Source organism: Staurois parvus, unplaced genomic scaffold (assembly GCF_062004578.1).
Source record: "Staurois parvus isolate SC_StPar_1 unplaced genomic scaffold, SC_StPar_1.0 ptg000019l, whole genome shotgun sequence".
Taxonomy (NCBI): Eukaryota; Metazoa; Chordata; class Amphibia; order Anura; family Ranidae; genus Staurois; species Staurois parvus.
The window spans coordinates 21,000,697-21,021,992 of NW_028317815.1; the positions used below are offsets into that span (position 1 = coordinate 21,000,697).

Sequence of the window (21,296 nt, forward strand, 5' to 3'; positions counted from 1 at the left end):
GGCATTGCATGCCATTATTAAGCTTGTGATCTTCCAGAACTCCCAGATCCTTCTCCACCATTGATTCCCCCAATTGTACCCCCCCCCCCCCTCCAAGTATGTATGATGCATGCATATTCTTAGCCCCCAAGTACATAACATTACATTTATAAACATGAAACCTCATTTGCCACATAGTTGCCAAATTAAACAGTGCTTTGAGGTCGGCTTGTAAATTGAAGACATCCTGTAAGGACGTTATTCCACTGCACAGCTTGGTGTCATCTGCAAAGACTGAAATGGGATTTTTAATCTCAGACCCGATATCGTTTATAAATATATTAAAAAGTAAGGGTCCCAACACTGAACCTTGGGGTACACTACTGACAACCCTAGACCATTCAGAGTATGAATCATTAACCACTACTCTCTGAATACGATCTTTTTAGCCAGTTTTCTATCCATTTACATACAGATTTTTCCAAGCCCGTAGACTTTACCTTACACATTAGCCGTGTGTAGGGAACTGTGTCAAACGCTTTCACAAAATCCAAGTATACCACGTCCACCGCCACCCCTCTGTCCAAGGTTTTGCTCACCCCCTCATAAAAAGAAATAAGATTTATTTGACAATTTCTGTATTTCATGAATCCATGCTGTCTGTTGCTTAAAATATTTTTTTCCAGCAAGAACTTATCTATGTGGTCTTTTATTAAACTTTCCAGCATCTTCCCAACTACAGAAGTTAAACTAACCGGCCTATAATTACTTGGTAAAGATTTTGACCCCTTTTTAAATATTGGCACCATATTGGCCTTACGCCAATCCAGTGGTTCTAAAGAGTCCCTAAAAATTAGAAACAATGGCTTTGAAATGACACAGCTCAATTCTTTAAGGACCCGTGGGTATATGCCATCCGGTCCTGGTGCTTTATTCAGTCTAAATATTTTTCAATCATATCAATTGTGAGCCAATGTGGATCATCTGGAGCTGTGTCAATACCATGCCCATTATGGTCAAGAGCTCCCCCATGTTCCTTTGTATACACAGCTGAAGAAGGTATTTAATATATTTTGCCTTCTCTTTGTCCCCAGTCAACCACTCTAGATTATTTTGTAAAGGGCCTACATGATTGTCTTTTAATAGATGAGATTACATAGTGGAAAAAGAGATACAAAATCAGAAATACAAAGTTATGATTGTATCTTAACTGTTGATTGAAATTTACTTCCCCAGTTTGTGTGTAGCATATTGAGTGAATGAGTTGTCAATTACAGTTTAATTAATCCAATCAGAAGACATCATTCGGAAAAGAAATCCATAGTTTACCAAAGTTTGTATGGCCATCCTTACTGCGTATTGTAAAGTTAACAAAAACTAACAATTGAGTGTAAAGAAAAAAAAACAAACAGCAACAAATAACAGTATAGTAAAAACCCTTTACCGATCAGCCATAACATTATGACCACTCACCATAACCTGCTGAGGCATAAACTACACTAGACCTCTGAAGGTACGTTGTGATATCTGTCACCAAGCCATCAGCAGCAGATCCTTCAAGTCCTGTAAGTTGTGAAGTGGGGCCCTCATGGACTGGACTTGTTTATTGCTTGATAGGATTGAGATTTTGGAGGCCAAATCAACACATCAAACTTATGTTACTCAAACCATTCTTGAATTGATCAGACCAGGCCATGTTCTTCCACTGCTTTGTGGTCCAGTTCTGATGCTCACATAACCATTGTAGGTGCTTTTGGCTGTGGACACGGGTCAGCATGGGCACTGTGTCCGGTCTGCAGTTACACAGCTCCAGATGAAACAAATTCCTGAAACCTTCAGCATTAACTTTTTTGAGCAATATGAGCTACAGTAGCTCTAATACTGGATCAGATTACAGTAACCAGCCTTTGCTCCTCACATGCATCAGTAAGCCATAGCCCCGATGACAGGTTCACTGGTTTTCCTTCCTTGGACCACGTTTGGTAGGTCCTGATCACTGCAGATTGGAAACATCTCACAAGAACTGTAGTTTTGGAGTTGCCCTGACCCAAGACTTCTAGTCAAGCCATTCTCAACCAGGGTGCCATGGAGTCCTAGGGTTCCTCCAGAGGTTGCTAGGGTTTCCTTGACCTCCTATTTGATGATCTCTCCCTAATCCATGGCCAATGCCACTAGGCAGAGCCAGCAGCATGACAAAAATTATCTTCTTCCTCCTGACCACCAAAGTGAAGGGCATTTTCCCACTAACCTCTGATGAATTGGATTTAGAACTGAATCCCTAAGACCTGAAAATTGTTTTACAGGTTCCTCTGGGATGAAAAGGTAGCGAACACCTGGACTAGGTCTAGTTTTTACGATTTTGACCTTATCAAAGTTGCTCAGATCTTTACACTTGCCCATTTTTTCTGTTTTTGATACATCAACTTCAGGGACAACATGTTCACTTGCTGCCTAATATATCCCACTGACTTTAATATGTCATTGTAATGAGATAACATCACTTTACCTGTGAGTGGTCATAATGTTATGGCTGATCAGTGTATCAACCTATGAGAAGATACAAATCATATTAATGGTGTACTGATCATTCAGAAACACAGCAGCAGGCATGCACTATGACATATAAATGAAGTCTCATTATTACCAGATGCTTCTTGTGTCACAATCCAGGGAATGACATCCTTATGGAGATTAAAGGAGGCATGGAAGTCCAGCAGCATGTCTGCACTTCGTGTATTCCGACAGCACCGTCCAGGAGCCCTAGGCACTCCTCATAACCACAGTCAGCCTCCCAGTGAATGCAATGTCAAGGAAGAGTCCTATAGAAAAAGGGATAGAGGTGAACGCCGGCAGGATAAACAACACAGCGACCAATCGGCTCCACTTATGCAATGCGGCTCCCACACCTCACCCGTGTTATCTACTTCTGTGGCCACACTCAGCCCTAGTTCCGCCCCCAGAGAGCGCAACACCAATCAGGACCCCGGAGAACTCAGGAACACGGCGCTGTTGGCTGAGGTAGACGGCAGATATGAGGAAGGCGTGTCTATAGAAAGACCAAACCCAGAAGAATGAGGAAATAATATCGAGGAGGGGATTGCTTTTATTGCATATGAACGTGTGTGGAGGGAGAGGGCAGAGTGAGTGGGTGTGGGAAGTGTGCGGAGGGGGTGTGAGGGAAGTGTGCGGAGGGGAGAGGGAAGTGTGCGGAGGGAGGGGGAACTGTGCACAGGGGGTGTGCGAGGGGAGGGGAAAGAGTGCGGAGGGGGTGTGCGAGGGGAGAGGGAAGAAAGCGGAGGGGGTGTGCGAGGGGAGAGGGAAGAGTGCGGAGGGGGTGTGCAAGGGGAAAGGGAAGAGTGCTGAGGGGGTGTGCGAGGGAAGAGTGCGGAGGGGGTGTGCGAGGGGAGAGGGAAGAGTGCTGAGGGGGTGTGCGAGGGGAGAGGGAAGAGTGCTGAGGGGGTGTGCGATGGGAGAGGGAGGAGTGCGGAGGGGGTGTGCGAGGGGAGAGGGAGGAGTGCGGAGGGGGTGTGCGAGGGGAGAGGGAGGAGTGCGGAGGGGGTGTGCGTGGGGAGAGGGAAGAGTGCGGAGGGGGTGTGCGAGGGGAGAGGGAGGAGTGCGGAGGGAGAGGGAGGAGTGCGGAGGGGGTGTGCGAGGGGAGAGGGAGGAGTGCGGAGGGGGTGTGCGAGGGGAGAGGGAGGAGTGCGGAGGGGGTGTGCGAGGGGAGAGGGAGGAATGCGGAGGGGGTGTGCGAGGGGAGAGGGAGGAGTGCGGAGGGGGTGTGCGAGGGGAGAGGGAGGAGTGCGGAGGGGGTGTGCGTGGGGAGAGGGAAGAGTGCGGAGGGGGTGTGAGGGAAGAGTGCGGAGGGGGTGTGCGAGGGAAGAGTGCGGAGGGAGGGGGAACTGTGCGCAGGGGGTGTGCGAGGGGAGGGGAAAGAGTGCGGAGGGGGTGTGCGAGGGGAGAGGGAAGAAAGCGGAGGGGGTGTGCGAGGGGAGAGGGGGGTGTGCGAGGGGAGAGGGAAGAGTGCGGAGGGGGTGTGCAAGGGGAGAGGGAAGAGTGCTGAGGGGGTGTGCGAGGGAAGAGTGCTGAGGGGGTGTGCGATGGGAGAGGGAGGAGTGCTGAGGGGGTGTGCGAGGGGAGAGGGAGGAGTGCGGAGGGGGTGTGCGAGGGGAGAGGGAGGAGTGCGGAGGGGGTGTGCGAGGGGAGAGGGAAGAGTGCGGAGGGGGTGTGCGAGGGGAGAGGGAAGAGTGCGGAGGGGGTGTGCGAGGGGAGAGGGAAGAGTGCGGAGGGGGTGTGCGAGGGGAGAGGGAAGAGTGCGGAGGGGGTGTGCGAGGGGAGAGGGAAGAGTGCGGAGGGGGTGTGCGAGGGGAGAGGGAAGAGTGCGGAGGGGGTGTGCGAGGGGAGAGGGAAGAGTGCGGAGGGGGTGTGCGAGGGGAGAGGGAGGAGTGCGGAGGGGGTGTGCGAGGGGAGAGGGAGGAGTGCGGAGGGGGTGTGCGAGGGGAGAGGGAGGAGTGCGGAGGGGGTGTGCGTGGGGAGAGGGAAGAGTGCGGAGGGGGTGTGCGTGGGGAGAGGGAAGAGTGCGGAGGGGGTGTGCGTGGGGAGAGGGAAGAGTGCGGAGGGGGTGTGAGGGAAGAGTGCGGAGGGGGTGTGCGAGGGAAGAGTGCGGAGGGGAGAGGGAAGTGTGCGGAGGGAGGGGGAACTGTGCGCAGGGGGTGTGCGAGGGGAGGGGAAAGAGTGCGGAGGGGGTGTGCGAGGGGAGAGGGAAGAAAGCGGAGGGGGTGTGCGAGGGGAGAGGGGGGTGTGCGAGGGGAGAGGGAAGAGTGCGGAGGGGGTGTGCGAGGGGAGAGGGAAGAGTGCTGAGGGGGTGTGCGAGGGAAGAGTGCGGAGGGGGTGTGCGAGGGGAGAGGGGGGTGTGCGAGGGGAGAGGGAAGAGTGCGGAGGGGGTGTGCGAGGGGAGAGGGAAGAGTGCTGAGGGGGTGTGCGAGGGAAGAGTGCGGAGGGGGTGTGCGAGGGGAGAGGGAAGAGTGCTGAAGGGGTGTGCGAGGGGAGAGGGAAGAGTGCTGAGGGGGTGTGCGATGGGAGAGGGAGGAGTGCGGAGGGGGTGTGCGAGGGGAGAGGGAGGAGTGCGGAGGGGGTGTGCGTGGGGAGAGGGAAGAGTGCGGAGGGGGTGTGCGAGGGGAGAGGGAAGAGTGCGGAGGGGGTGTGCGAGGGGAGAGGGAGGAGTGCGGAGGGGGTGTGCGAGGGGAGAGGGAGGAGTGCGGAGGGGGTGTGCGAGGGGAGAGGGAGGAGTGCGGAGGGGGTGTGCGAGGGGAGAGGGAGGAGTGCGGAGGGGGTGTGCGTGGGGAGAGGGAGGAGTGCGGAGGGGGTGTGCGTGGGGAGAGGGAAGAGTGCGGAGGGGGTGTGCGTGGGGAGAGGGAAGAGTGCGGAGGGGGTGTGCGTGGGGAGAGGGAAGAGTGCGGAGGGGGTGTGCGTGGGGAGAGGGAAGAGTGCGGAGGGGGTGTGCGAGCGGAGAGGGAAGAGTGCGGAGGGGGTGTGCGAGCGGAGAGGGAAGTGTGCGGAGGGGGTGTGCGAGGGGAGAGGGAAGAGTGCGGAGTGGGTGTGAGAGGGAAGAGTGCGGAGGGGGTGTGCGAGGGGAAAGGGAAATGTGCGGAGGGGAGAGGGAAGTGTGCGGAGGGGGTGTGCGAGGGGAGAGGGAAGAGTGCGGAGTGGGTGTGAGAGGGAAGAGTGCGGAGGGGGTGTGCGAGGGGAGAGGGAAGTGTGCGGAGGGGGTGTGCGGAGGGGAGAGGGAAGTGTGCGGAGGGGGTGTGCGATGGGAGAGGGCAGAGTGCGGAGGGGGTGTGAGAGAGGAGAGTGAAGAGTGCGGAGTGGGTGTGAGAGAGGAGAGGGAAGAGTGCGGAGGGGGTGTGCGAGCCGAGAGGGAAGAGTGCGGAGGGGGTGTGCGAGCCGAGAGGGAAGAGTGCGGAGGGGGTGTGCGAGGGGAGAGGGAAGTGTGCGGAGGGGGTGTGCGAGGGGAGAGGGAAGAGTGTGGAGTGGGTGTGAGAGGGAAGAGTGCGGAGGGGGTGTGCGAGTGGAGAGGGAAGAGTGCGGAGGGGGTGTGCGATGGGAGAGGGCAGAGTGAGGAGGGGGTGTGAGAGAGGAGAGGGAAGAGTCCGGAGGGGGTGTGCGAGCGGAGAGGGAAGTGTGCGGGGGGGGTGTGCGAGGGGAGAGGGAAGAGTGCGGAGGGGGTGTGCGAGTGGAGAGGGAAGAGTGCGGAGGGGGTGTGCGATGGGAGAGGGAAGAGTGCGGAGTGGGTGTGAGAGGGAAGAGTGCGGAGTGGGTGTGAGAGGGAAGAGTGCGGAGGGGGTGTGCGAGGGGAGAGGGAAGAGTGCGGTGGGGAGAGGGAAGAGTGCGGAGGGGGTGTGCGAGGGGAGAGGGAAGAGTGCGGTGGGGAGAGGGAAGAGTGCGGTGGGGAGAGGGAAGAGTGCGGTGGGGAGAGGGAAGAGTGCGGAGGGGGTGTGCGAGCGGAGAGGGAAGTGTGCGGAGGGGGTGTGAGAGGGAAGAGTGCGGAGGGGGTGTGCGAGCGGAGAAAGAAGTGTGCGGAGGGGGTGTGCGGAGGGGAGAGGGAAGTGTGCGGAGGGGGTGTGCGGAGGGGAGAGGGAAGTGTGCGGAGGGGGTGTGCGGAGGGGAGAGGGAAGTGTGCGGAGGGGGTGTGCGATGGGAGAGGGCAGAGTGCGGAGGGGGTGTGAGAGAGGAGAGGGAAGAGTGTGGAGTGGGTGTGAGAGAGGAGAGGGAAGAGTGCGGAGGGGGTGTGCGAGCGGAGAGGGAAGAGTGCGGAGGGGGTGTGCGAGGGGAGAGGGAAGTGTGCGGAGCGGGTGTGCGAGGGGAGAGGGAAGAGTGCGGAGTGGGTGTGAGAGGGAAGAGTGCGGAGGGGGTGTGCGAGGGGAAAGGGAAGTGTGCGGAGGGTAGAGGGAAGTGTGCGGAGGGGGTGTGCAAGGGGAGAGGGAAGTGTGCAAAGGCGGTGTGCGAGGGGAGAGGGAAGAGTGCGGAGTGGGTGTGAGAGGGGAGAGGGAAGAGTGCGGAGTGGGTGTGAGAGGGAAGAGTGCGAAGGGGGTGTGCGAGGGGAGAGGGAAGAGTGCTGTGGGGAGAGGGAAGAGTGCGGAGGGGGTGTGCGAGCGGACAGGGAAGAATGCGGAGGGGGTGTGAGAAAGGAGAGGGAAGAGTGCGGAGGGGGTGTGCGAGAGGAGAGGGAAGAGTGCGGAGGGGGTGTGCGAGGGGAGAGGGAAGAGTGCGGTGGGGGTGTGCGAGGGGAGAGGGAAGAGTGCGGAGGGGGTGTGCAAGGGGAGAGGGAAGAGTGCGGAGGGGGTGTGCGAGGGGAGAGGGAAGAGTGCGGAGGGGGTGTGCGAGGGGAGAGGGAAGAGTGCGGAGGGGGTGTGCGAGGGGAGAGGGCAGAGTGCGGAGGGGGTGTGAGAGAGGAGAGGGAAGAGTGCGGAGGGGGTGTGAGAGAGGAGAGGGAAGAGTGCGGAGGGGGTGTGAGAGAAGAGGGAAGAGTGCGGAGAGGGGTGTAAGAGAGGAGAGGGATGAGTGCGGAGGGGGTGTGAGAGAGGAGAGGGAAGGGATGTGTGAGGGAAAAGTGTGGAGGGGGTGTGTGAGGGGAGAGGGAAGAGTGTAGATGAGGTGTGTGAGGGGAGTGGGAAGTGTGTGGAGGAGTGTTTGAGGGGATGGGGAAGAGGTTGCGTCATTGTACAGCATTGATGGCTGCATACTGCACTTCCAGCACAGGCACCATGAAGGGTGATGCAAATACGAGGTGGAAAGCTCTTTTCATTGCAAGCTCTTAGCTTACGTCATGCTTTTTGAATTGAATGAAGGTGCGCAAAATGTTATGCTTGCCCACAAAGCTCAAAGATACGCTGCTCTTCAACAGATGTGCTGTTCATTTTTAAAGTTGAGTTCCACCCATTTTTTCATGCTGCTTGCAACACAACGCTCACCCACAGAACAGCCTGTAATGGCAAATAGTTTATTTTTTTTTTCTAAATACATTATTTTTCTATATGTATTTGGAAATTCTGGTCCCAGCTGCCTAGGCGATTTTGTCATTTAGACAATTCCCTAGGGCTACTGAGATATCTGCATCATCTATCTCCAGAACCTTCAGACCGCACTTGCCTTCAGTCTGGGTGCTGTGTTGATTGACAGGTTGCCATACCAACGGTGCAGGAACACCACCACCATTGTTATGGCAACCTATACATCTATGTTCAATAACGATATCGGTCTATAGCTTGAGCACTGAGAGATATCTTTACCTTCCTTATGTATTAGAACCACCTGGGCCAGTAGGGATTCCTGTCTCATCTCCATCTCTCCCCCATATATAGCTTTAACTTAGGTAACAGTAAGTCACTATATTTTTTATAATACCTCACAGTATACCCATCTGGACCAGGGCTTTTTCCTGTCATAAAGCTTTTTAATGCCATTTTTAATTCTTCCTGTGTAATTTCAGATTCTATGGAGCTTAATAGTTCTTCACTTAATTTTGGTAGTCCTGCGTTTCTTAAATACTCTCTTCTTTTTTCAATATTTACCATTTTGTCCTTATTTGTAGCATCATTGGGGGCAATATTATATAATTTGCTATAGTAATCCTTAAATACCTTTGCGATATCTTTGGTTGAGTGGACTAACTCTCCCTTGGAATTTTTTATTTTGTCTATATAATTCCTATTCTTTTTTTTCCTCAAGGCTCTCATTAGATACTTTCCCAGTCTCCCCATTTATATCTTTCCCCCGTAATTTTATTAAAGATTCTCATTTTTTCTTCCTCCATCACTTTCTCTAATTCTTCCCTCTTTTTTATCACTTTTTGCTCTATCTCTTTCGTTATGTTATTTTTATGTTGGAGTTCCATCTCAGCTAATTCCTTCAAAAGCCCACTAATCTTCTCTCGCCTTTCCCTTTTTTTCTTTGCCCCAATCGCAATAAGGATTCCTTTTATGTATACTTTATGCGCCTCCCACACTGTAGCCAATGATACATCTTCCGTTTCATTCTCCTCCAAAAAATCTCCTTATCTCCTCCCTAATCTTCCGTTCAGTATCTTGGTCCATGAGAAGTGCCTCATTCAGCCTCCATGATAGGCCTCCCGACGACTTCCCTCCCCATCTTAATTTCATTACAACAGGAGCGTGATCCGAAAAAGTCATTGCTTCTGTCAGGAATGGACTTGCCAATAGTGGTGGGACTCACCTGCCTTGTGGGCTGCAGTACCAGGGCTGGCCAGCGGGTGCTCTCAACAACCAGAGGTTCACCGCGGCAATTAGCCATCACCTGGGGCTGATTGCAGGTGTGTTTAAGGGATGGCCAGACCTGCAGTCTGTGCCTTGGTGTGTGTTTTTCCATGGGCCCCTGTACCTTGTAACCTGCATTCCTGTTTCTGCCTGACTTGTTGCCGACCCTGCCTGATCCTGACCTCTGCTGACTTCTCCTGTTTGATCCTTGGCTTGTGACCCTGACCATTCTCTCCGCCTGCTCCTCCTGTACCTACCTGCCCGATAGTTATCCACCTGGCCTGCCTGACTACGTTGTGCTCTATATGTGTATGTACCTGTGTATCTGTATCAGTTTAGGTTTGGGTTTGTTTCACCTTGTTGTATGTATTTGTGTTAGCTTGGGGTTTGGTGCACTGCCTTTATCCTTGTATTGTTAGTCTTAATAAATTGTCTTGTTTATACCATATCTGGAGCCTGTGTTTCCCTGTGTCAGTACACACATCTCTGGTCACACCCGCATCCCTGACATTACACCAAGGCCAACCCTGACCAGAAGTGGCTGCACAGGGAAGCCATCTTGGCTTATTGTTGCTGGGAAGGATGGATCTTGATGAGGTGGTGTATTTATCTGTGCTAGTGTTTGACAAAGACTATGCTTATCAGACTCTTAAGGAGTATACCCGGGATCAACTGCTAGAGTGTATAAGGATCGTTCATTGTCTAGTTGATCAGGGCACAGAGTTTTCTGAGGTGCAGCCATTGATCCAGGTTTGTGCTGAGTTGGCTCAGTCCTGTACCCCTGAAAGCAGGGATGACATTTTTTCCCCCATTTAGTGTGGATCAAGTGGAATCACTGGTATGGTTGTTGGAGGATGATCCAGATTGTTTCCATGAGCACTATGCAGCATGTCCATCACATGTGCTTATGGATTGCATAAAAGCAGTGCAGTCTTTGATCAGACAGGCTAGGTGTAAGCTGAGTTTTGTTAAACCAGTACTGCAGACATGGACAGATTTGTTACACCCAGCCTCAGTTGGCTTGCAACATCATTCCTCTGCTCAAGGCACTCTTCCTGCATCCCCGACAGCACCCCCAGTGATGGCCCAGTATACTCTGCTAACTACCACATACCAGTCCCCTGCTCCCACTCGCTGCACCTATCCTTTCTTCAACCCTGTAAAGAAGTCCGCTGTAGCAACTGCTCCCTCCTCTGTTCCATCCTCCAGCTCTTCTCTGTCTCCAGCTGCTCCATCCGTTTACAAACCTGCGCTTACTTACAGTGCTCCGGTAACTAAAACCAGGAAAAAGCGAAAGTTCTTTCCAACCAATACCATCCTGCCAGTATCCAAACCGGTCAGCCTCCAATCTGAGAACCTGCCTTCCGTGGTGCAGCCTGGTGCCTCGGCGCCCACAATTCAGCCTGATGCCTCTACCCAGCCTGATGCCTCTACCCAGCCTGATGCCTCTACCCAGCCTGATGCCTCTACCCAGCCTGATGCCTCTACCCAGCCTGATGCCTCTACCCAGCGTGATGCCTCTACCCAGCCTGATGCCTCTACTCAGCGTGATGCCTCTACTCAGCGTGATGCCTCTACTCAGCGTGATGCCTCTACTCAGCGTGATGCCTCTACTCAGCGTGATGCCTCTACTCAGCGTGATGCCTCTACTCAGCGTGATGCCTCTACTCAGCGTGATGCCTCTACTCAGCGTGATGCCTCTACTCAGCGTGATGCCTCTACTCAGCGTGATGCCTCTACTCAGCGTGATGCCTCTACTCAGCGTGATGCCTCTACTCAGCGTGATGCCTCCATTGAGCCTGATGCGTCCATTGAGCCTGATGCGTCCATTGAGCCTGATGCGTCCATTGAGCCTGATGCGTCCATTGAGCCTGATGCGTCCATTGAGCCTGATGCGTCCATTGAGCCTGATGCGTCCATTGAGCCTGATGCGTCCATTGAGCCTGATGTCTCCATTGAGCCTGATGTCTCTACCCAGCATGATGTTTCTACCCAGCCTGATGAACTGATCCAGCCTGATGATCCTATTATGCCAGACGACTCGGTGCCCGCAGTCTTGCCAGACGACTCGGTGCCCGCAGTCTTGCCAGACGACTCGGTGCCCGCAGTCTTGCCAGACGACTCGGTGCCCGCAGTCTTGCCAGACGACTCGGTGCCCGCAGTCTTGCCAGACGACTCGGTGCCCGCAGTCTTGCCAGGCGACTCGGTGCCCGCAGTCTTGCCAGGCGACTCGGTGCCCGCAGTCTTGCCAGGCGACTCGGTGCCCGCAGTCTTGGCAGGCGACTCGGTGCCCGCAGTCTTGGCAGGCGACTCGGTGCCCGCAGTCTCGCCAGGCGACTCGGTGCCCGCAGTCTTGCCAGGTGACTCGGAGTGCCTCGGTCCGGTGCCCAGCTCGGAGTGCCTCGGTCCGGTGCCCAGCTCGGAGTGCCTCGGTCCGGTGCCCAGCTCGGAGTGCCTCGGTTCTGCAGTACCAGGGCTGGCCAGCGGGTGCTCTCAACAACCAGAGGTTCACTTCGGCAATTAGCCATCACCTGGGGCTGATTGCAGGTGTATTTAAGGGATGGCCAGTCTGTGCCTTGGTGTATGTTTTTCCATGGGCCCATTTACCTTGTAACCTGCATTCCTGTTCCTGTTTCTGCCTGACTTGTTGCCGACCCTGCCTGATCCTGACCTCTACTGACTTCTCCTGTTTGATCCCTGGCTTGTGACCCTGACCATTCTCTCCGTCTGCTCCTCCTGTACCTACCTGCCCGATAGTTATCCACCTGGCCTGCCTGACTATGTTGTGCCCTATATGTGTATGTACCTGTGTATCTGTATCAGTTTAGGTTTGGGTTTGTTTCACCTTGTTGTATGTATTTGTGTTAGCTTAGGGTTTGGTGCACTGCGTTTATGTTTGTATTGTTAGTCTTAATAAATTGTCTTGTTTATACCATATCTGGAGCCTGTGTTTCCCTGTGTCAGTACGCACATCTCTGGTCACACCCGCATCCCTGACAGCTTCTATTTTTACCCTAGCCAAATCCTCAATGAGTTGATGGTCTATCAATATATAGTCCAATCTAGAATATGTCTCATGTATATTAGAGAAAAAAGTATAATCTCTCTCATGTTCACAATTCTCCAACTATCCACCAGTTGACTCTCTCTAATCACCTTCTTCAATAATCCCATGGACCTCTCTGCACTAAAGAAGGTGTATCTATTTGTGGATCCATACAAAGGATAAAGTCTCCAGCCACTATTAAATATCCCTTTCCATCAATCTCTTCAGAACCCCTTTCAAAAACATCTCCGGCTTCCTATTTGGGCAATATACAGTTGCAAGAAAAAGTATGTGAACCCCTTGGGATTACGTGAAGTTTTGCATGAATTGGGCATAAAATGTGCTCTGAATGTCATCTAAGTCACAACAATAGTAGAACACAGTCTGCTGAACATAATACTACACAAACATTAGATGTTGCCATGGTTTAATTGCACATAACATGTAAACATTCACAGTGCAGGGAGGAAAAAGTATGTGAGGCCCTAGCTTAATGACTTCTCCCAGAGCTAATTGGAGACAGGAGTGAGCCAACTTTGACTCCAATCAGTGTGATGATATTGAGTGTATTGTTGACAACTGTCCTGCCCTTAAAAAACACACACCTGTTTTGGGTTTACTGGTTTCAAGAAGCACTGTCTGATGTGAACCATGCCTTGCAGAAAGGAGCTCTCAGAAGACCTACGATCAAGAATTGTTGACTTGAATGAAGCTGGAAAGGGTTACAATAGTATCTCCAAAAGCCTTGATGTTCATGTGTCCATGGTAAGACAGACTGTCTACAAATGGAGAAAGTTTAGCACTGTTGCTACTCTCCCTAGGCGTGGTCGTCCTGTAAAAACGACTGCAAGAGCACAGCGCAGAATGCTGCATGAGGTAAAGAAGAATCCCAGAGTGTCAGCTAAAGACCTACAGAAATCTCTGGCACATGCTAACATTTTTGTTGACACATCTACAATAAGGAAAACATTAAACAAGAATGGAGTACATGGGAGGACACCACGGAGGAAGCCATTGCTGTCCAAAAAGAATATTGCAGCACGTTTGAAGTTTGCAAAAGAGCACCTGGATGTTCCACAGCACTACTGGCAAAATATACTGTGGACAGATGAAACCAAGATTGAGTTGTTTGGGAAGAACACACAACACTATGTGTGGAGAAAAAAAGGCACAGCACACCAACATCAAAACCTCATCCCCACTGTAAAACATGGCGGAGGGAGCATCATGGTTTGGGGCTGCTTTGCTGCCTCAGGGCCTGGACGGATTGTTGTCATTGATGGGAAAATGAATTCCAGAGTTTATCAAGACATTTTGCAGGAAAACGTACGACCATCTGTCCGCCAACTGAAGCTCCGCAGAGGATGGGTGATGCAACAGGACAATGACCCAAAGCATACAAGTAATTCAACAAAAGAATGGCTGCAACAGCACAGAATACGCCTTCTGGAGTGGCCCAGTCAGAGTCCTGACCTCAACCCGATTGAAATGCTGTGGCATGACCTTAAGAGAGCGATTCACACCAGACATCCCAAGAATATTGCTACACTGAAACAGTTTTGTGAAGAGGAGTGGTCCAAAATTACTCCAGATTGTTGTGCAGGTCTGATCTGCAACTACAGGAAACGTTTGGTTGAGGTTATTGCTGCCAAAGGAGGGTCAACCAGTTATTAAGTCCAAAGGTTCACATACATTTTCCTCCCTGCACTGTGAATGTTTACATGTTATGTGCAATTAAACCATGGCAACATCTAATGTTTGTGTAGTATTATGTTCAGCAGACTGTGTTCTTCTATTGTTGTGACTTAGATGACGTTCAGAGCACATTTTATGCCCAATTCATGCAAAACTCCACGTAATCCCAAGGGGTTCACATACTTTTTCTTGCAACTGTATGTTAGCGAGCGTACACTCAATGTCCTGCAATTTACCCTTCAAGAACAAAAACCTCCCATCCGGATCTGTTTTCCTATCCTCCAGTTCAAACCTAGTATTTTTTGCGAATCCTGTAGCCACACCCTTCGCTCTCTTAACTGGGGAATCTGCATAGTACCATATCGAATAATATCTAGAGTTCAACTTAAGGTTTTTTTTAACTCAAGGTGCGTTTCCTGCAAAAATACCACTTAGGCCGCTCTATGCTGTAATTCTTTAAATAACCTAAATCTTTTACCTGGGCAATTTAACCCATTTACATTATGGGTTACAAACTGTATTTCATTTATCTTCTTCCTATTTTACCATCTCCTTTCTTCTTCCCATTCCTTATACCTCTTCTCTTATGCAAGATGTCAGATTTAAAACCCCCTCTCCCCCCTCCCTCCCCAACTCCCTCCCACCCAACCCCCCTCCCCCCAACCTCACCACCCTCTTTTAGGCTTTTAGCTCACCTATCCATCATTCTTGGGTTTAACCCTCGTTAGATTTATATTTAAGGGTTGAGCTCCAACCATGGACGACTTTCCCTGCCTCCCGCCATCCCAGACTTCCCCAGACATTCCATACAATATCCAATAAGGTTCCCATATATATTCGTAACCCAAGATTCTCAGGGGACTCGCTCCAAGTTGGAGGTATAGCATAATGGAGAGAGAGGGGAACAAAGAGAGGAGGGGCATAAGATGGAGAGGAAAAAAAAAATTTCCCCTCCACACAGCAGCATTTACACTACCCTCTCATCTCCACCATCTTTCCAGTCTCTACATCCCCCTTCTTACTAACTGCCAATTCTCTGCTCCTCCAACTCCTAAATCTCTTTCTTCCTCAGTCCACCTAGGAATCTCTAAAAATTGTAAACCTAAACAGTCACAGAAGTCTTTTAAATCTCCAGGGAATCTCAAATATGCTATTACTCCATCTTTCCATCCAATTAAGCCCGTTGTAGCAATATGTTATATGCTGTGTATGGCCTCTAGGGGTCTCACTACTTAGATACTGGTACAACTGTGTTATGGCGTCTCTTTGGTTGTAGTTCTGAAAGCAGACACATGTTTAATGGCGGCTATGAGCACCTAATAAAATGTCTGCTACTAACTACAGTGTGTGAGCATCTGAGCAGGATCGACTAACAGAACATGGTGGCAGCTGGGCACTGGACCTCTGAATAGCAAGTCTTCTGTCTACAAATACAGATTGTGTGACACTAGAACTGTACAGAGGATCAGCAACTGTATGTACAGAGTCCCTATTAGACTGCACTATGGAGAGTGGCCTGAAACCCCCTCAGAGACTGGATGTCACTTCTTCCAATCTCTCACAGACATGGAGACACTGGAAGGAAGAGTTTACTCTGTATGTGGACCTGACAGTGGCACCCAGAGATGAGCAGAGGGAAGTAAAGCTGTTTTATTACTTGATTGGGGAAAAAGGCAGAGAACTAGCCAAGACCCTGCTCACAGACAGCATGGCATTAACAGACATACTGCAAGCATTTGATAAGCACTGTGACCTCAAAAAGAATGAGACAGTGGAGAGATACAAGTTCTTCTCAAGGAATCAGGAGATTGGGGACAATGTGGACAGATATGTGACAGAGCTGAGGAGACTGGCTGCAACCTGTGGATTTGGGGACATCAGGGACTCCCTTATCCGAGACAGGATAGTGTGTGGCATCAGAGACTCTCACCTCAGAGAAAGATTACTGAGGGAGGAAGAGCTGGCTTTGGAGAAATGTATACAAATCTGCAGGGCTGCTGAGCTGACTAAAGACAGGCTGAAGATGATGGAGGGCACCAGTGATGCCTCAGTACATGCAGTATCTGTGAAAGGCAGAGCAAGGTCCAGGCTCCCTGTGAGCTCAGTCCAGTGTAAATACTGTGGCAAAAGACATGAAAGAGACAAAGAGAAATGTCCAGCGTATGGGGAATCCTGCAGGACTTGTGGCAAGATGAACCACTTTTCAGCTGTGTGCAGATTCAAAACCAGCAAACAGTACAGACAAGTCCACACAGTGACCCAGGACACAGACGAGGACAGCACAGAGGGCATCACATGGCTGCAGCTGCAGTCTGCAACAGAGAACGTCAATGTAGTCAAACAGCCAGTAGCCAATGATGCAAAGCAGCTCTTTGCCATATTTATGGTGAATGAACAGCCCATAAGATTTCAGCTGGATTGTGGAGCAAGCTGCAATGTCATTCCATTTACTCTGCTTAACAAACAGGTTCCCATTGAGCCCACTGATAAAGTACTGGTCATGTACAACAAAAGTGTTCTGAAACCCATGGGAACATGCAAGCTAAAATTAAGAAATCCACGTAACAGAAAGAGCTACAGAGTGGAGTTTACTGTGTTGCAGGAGGACGAGCACATTCCTTTGCTGGGAGTTAAAGCAGTTCAGGCTATGGACTTAATAAAGGTGCAGTCCCATAACATCATGGCTCTGGAAGTGTCTGAGAATACTCAAAATCCTAAACAAAAGGCAGAATACATTTTGTATTTTCACCACATAAATACAGAGTATGCTGATTTATTTGAAGGTGATGGGTGCCTGGAAGGTAAATACAAACTAGAAATTGATCATACAATACAGCCTACCAGACTGCCTACAAGAAGAGTACCTGTAGCCTTAATGCAACCGCTTAAAGAGGAACTGCAGGATTTGCACAGCAGAGGTATGATAGCACCAGTACAGGAAAGCACAGACTGGATAAGCAGTTTGATGGTAGTAAAAAAAACATCAGGCAAGTTAAGAATATGCATTGATCCTAAGCCACTGAACAAGGCCCTTAAAAGAAATCCCTATCCAATGCCAACAATAGAAGATATTCTACCAGATCTATCAAAGGCTAAAATATTTTCGGTATGTGATGTGAAAAATGGGTTCTGGCATGTGGAACTAGATAAAGACTCAAGTTTATTAACAGCATTTTCTTCCCCATTTGGACGCTATAAGTGGCTGAGAATGCCAATGGGATTAAGCCCGGCTCCAGAAGTGTTCCAACAAAAATTGATGCAAGCTTTGGAAGGACTGGAGTAAAAATAATAGCAGATGATATACTAATAGTTGGGGAAGGTGATGATCTAGAATCCGCAACAAAGGATCACGATAAAAAGATAATACAATTCTTAGACAGATGTAGAAAAAAACAAATCAAACTGAACCTGGCAAAATTCAAACTAAAAATGACAGAAGTACCATATATTGGACATCTTCTTACCTCAAATGGTGTTAAAGTCGATCCAGAGAAGGTGAGGGCAATACAGGACATGCCGACACCTACAGATATACGTGGAGTACAACGATTCCTGGGCATGGTGAATTATCTTTCCAAATTTTGCAAGCATTTATCAGACATGTGTGAGCTACTGAGACAGCTAACTCACAAAGACGTACTCTGGGAATGGACAGAAAGCCATGAAACTGCTTTTCAGTCAGTGAAAAATGCTATTGCAGACGCAGCAACGCTAAAATATTTTGATCCAGATCAAGCAGTGGTAGTACAATGTGATGCCTCAGAAACCAGCCTTGGAGCCACACTAATGCAGGATAAACAGCCAATCACATATGCAAGCAGAGCGTTAACTCTAACAGAGCAAGGATATGCTCAAATCGAGAAGGAACTACTAGCGGTAGTATTTGGGTTAGAGAAATTTCACCAGTACACCTACGGTCGACAAGTGGTGGTGCATTCAGATCACAAGCCTTTAGAAAGTATTACAAAGAAGCCACTACTGAATGCCCCAAAAAGACTGCAGCGTATGCTGTTAAGGCTTCAGAAATATGATTTTAACATTTGTTACTGTCCAGGGAAGGATTTACTGATTGCAGATGCCCTAAGCAGAGCTTACTTACCCATCACAAATGAAGAAGAAAAAGACATTGAAAGCATCAATATGTGTGAATATCTGTCTGTCTCAAAAGACAGACTGAAACAAATACAGACCTGCACAGCGGAAGATAAAACTCTACAGATCCTAAAGACTGTCATCTTGAAGGGATGGCCAAAACACAAGCAGCATGCTCCAATGGAGGTTTCTCCATTTTTTCACATAAGAGATGAACTCTCTGTGCAGCATGGAATCATCTTTAAAGGAGAAAGGGCTGTCATACCAAAATCCCTTAGAAGAGACATTATAGAAAGATTGCACTCGACTCACTTAGGTGTAGAAGAATGTCTACGTCGTGCACGAGAATATGTTTATTGGCCTGGAATGAATAACCACATAAAAAACTTTATAGCACAGTGTGAAATATGTGCATCGTGCAATGATAAGCAACCGAAAGAGACATTGCAACCACATACAATTCCAAACAGACCATGGTCAAAAGTAGGAACAGATCTGTTCACGTGGAACGACAAGGAATATCTGGTAACTGTGGACTATTTTTCCAACTTCTGGGAGATAGACTACTTACAGGACACAAGGGCCAAAACAGTAATTAAAAAACTCAAGGCCCATTTTGCCAGATATGGCATTCCGGATATTGTGTTCTCTGACAACGCTGCTCAATTTACATCGGAAGAATTCAAAAAATTCAGGGAGAGGTGGGAATTTGAGCACCAGACATCATCTCCTGGATATCCACAGAGTAATGGTAAAGCGGAGTCAGCAGTAAAAACAGCCAAAAGACTCATGCAAAAGGCAAAACAGGCAGGTACAGAGATATACCTGTCTATACTGGACCACAGAAACACACCCACACAAGGCCTAGACACCACTCCAGCACAGCGGCTTATGAGTAGACGTACAAGGACTCTCCTACCAACTGCAGGTCACCTACTAAAGCCAAAGCTTGTGGGCAATGTTAAAGCCAAACTAACGAAGAATCAAGATAGGCAAGCTTTCTATTATAATAAATCTGCAAAAGATCTGCCTGTTCTCCAGAGCAATGACAATGTACGGATTCAGCCAATAGGGAAATATGACAAACACTGGAAAAAAGCGAAGGTTGTACAGAAATTGGGACCACAGTCCTATGAAATTATAACAGAGGAAGGAAGAAGATGGAGGAGAAATCGGAGACATCTGAGAAAAACACAAGAAGGAGATGATACAGGGCCCTGGGAACAGTATATGGACACTCAAAGCGATGAGACTATGAATACCAGCAACAAAGAAACAGGGACTGCTGAGGAGCATAGGGAGGTCTCTAGGCAGAGAGAGACAGTCCCAGAAAATAGACTGCCAGAATCAGAAGAACACCAAGATTTTTGTGAAGAAACCTCATATGTTACGCGAGCTGGCAGAACAATCAGAAAGCCGGCTCACCTCAAGGATTATATCTAACTTATAGCTATGTTCTACTTCACCATTTTGTGTTTGTTATATTTCATTGTTCTTTTATTTAAAAGAGAAAGGATGTAGCGATATGTTAGATGCTGTGTATGGCCTCTAGGGATCTCACTACTTAGATACTGGTACAACTGTGTTATTGCGTCTCTTTGGTTGTAGTTCTGAAAGCAGACACATGTTTAATGGCGGCTATGAGCACCTAATAAAATGTCTGCTACTAACTACAGTGTGTGAGCATCTGAGCAGGATCGACTATGTCAGGGCTCCCAGGTATGACCAGAGGTGTGTGACTGAAGCAGGGAAACGCAGACTTCAGATATGTGATTAACAATGTAATTTATTAACACTAACAATACAAACATAAACGCAGTGCAATACTAAACATAATACAGTGCAAACAAACCCAACCAACCACCCACAGATAACAGTACATACAAGCAAGCGTCGTCAGGCAGGCCGAGTCAATATCAGTTGGGCAGGTAGGTACAGGGGGAGCAAGCGGAGAATGGTCGGGGTCACAGGCCAGGTTCAGCAGGTAGCAAGCAGCGTAGTACAGAGGGTCAGGCAGAGGGATGGTCAGGGTCACAAGCCAGGGATCAGAACAGGTAGCAAGCAGCGTAGTGCAGAGGGTCAGGCAGAGGGATGGTCAGGGTCACAAGCCAGGGATCAGAACAGGTAGCAAAGGAACAGAAACAGGATGCAGGACAGATACAGGGCCCAGGACAAACACAACACCAAGGCAGAGTCTGCAAGTCTGGCCATCCCTTAAATACTCCAGTATCATCAGTTCCAGGTGTTAGCTGGCTGAAAGGTTGAGTCTCTGATTGCTGGGAGCACCCGCTGGCCAGCCCTGGTACTGCAGATCAAAAGGCAGGTGAGTCCCACCATTGCTGGCCAGTCCATTCCTGACAGTACCCCCCCCCTCAAGGAGCGGCCTCAGGACGCTCCAAACAGTCCTAGCTGGGAAAAATGTTCCACCGCCCGGGTCTGGTAACTGGCGGGATATCAAAGACTGGCACACCGGGCAGGACTCCGGGCAGCGGTACACCGGGCAGAGGCACATCGGGCTGGACTCCGGGCAGAGGCACATCGGGCTGGACTCCGGGCAGAGGCACACCAGGCTGGACTCTGGGCAGAGGCACACCGGGCTGGACTCCAGGCAGAGGCACACCGGGCTGGACTCCGGGCAGAGGCACACCGGGCTGGACTCCGGGCAGAGGCACATCGGGCTGGACTCCGGGCAGAGGCACACCGGGCAGAGGCACATCGGGCTGGACTCCGGGCAGAGGCACATCGGGCAGGACTCCGGGCAGAGGCACATCGGGCAGGACTCCGGGCAGAGGCACATCGGGCAGGACCCCGGGCAGAGGCACATCGGGCTACCAGGCGAAGCGGCAGGCAGCGGGCCACCGGGCGGAGCGGCAGGCACCGGGCCCCCGGGCGGGGCGACAGGCCTCGGGCCCCCGGGCGGGGCGACAGGCCTCGGGCCCCCGGGCGGGGCGACAGGCCTCGGGCCCCCGGGCGGGGCGACAGGCATCGGGCCCCCGGGCGGGGCGACAGGCATCGGGCCCCCGGGCGGAACTACAGGTCTCGGGCCCTCAGGCGGAGCGGCGGGTGCCGGACCCCCAGGCGGGGCGACAGGCCTCGGGCCCCCAGGCGGGGCGACAGGCATCGGACCCCCAGGCGGGGCGACAGGCATCGGGCCCCCAGGCGGGGCGACAGGCATCGGGCCCCCAGGCGGGGCGGCGGGCGCCGGACCCCCAGGC

The 21,296-nt window shown here is 50.8% G+C and overlaps 1 protein-coding gene across 2 annotated transcripts in view; it reads right to left on the minus strand.

The window, feature by feature from the left end:
• GSAP (gamma-secretase activating protein) overlaps nucleotides 1-3,219 on the minus strand; it is a 117,517-nt gene extending 114,298 nt beyond the window's left edge. Inside the window, exons 1-2 of one of the 2 annotated variants that reach the window (XM_089685686.1) lie at nucleotides 2,891-3,219; nucleotides 2,624-2,798 (exon numbers count right to left, since the gene is read on the minus strand). In XM_089685686.1, coding sequence (XP_089541812.1) covers nucleotides 2,624-2,699 — 76 coding nt within the window. In that variant the 5' untranslated portion in view covers nucleotides 2,700-2,798; nucleotides 2,891-3,219. The other variant, XM_089685694.1, reaches the window with a different exon arrangement.
• Nucleotides 3,220-21,296: the final 18,077 nt, after the last annotated feature.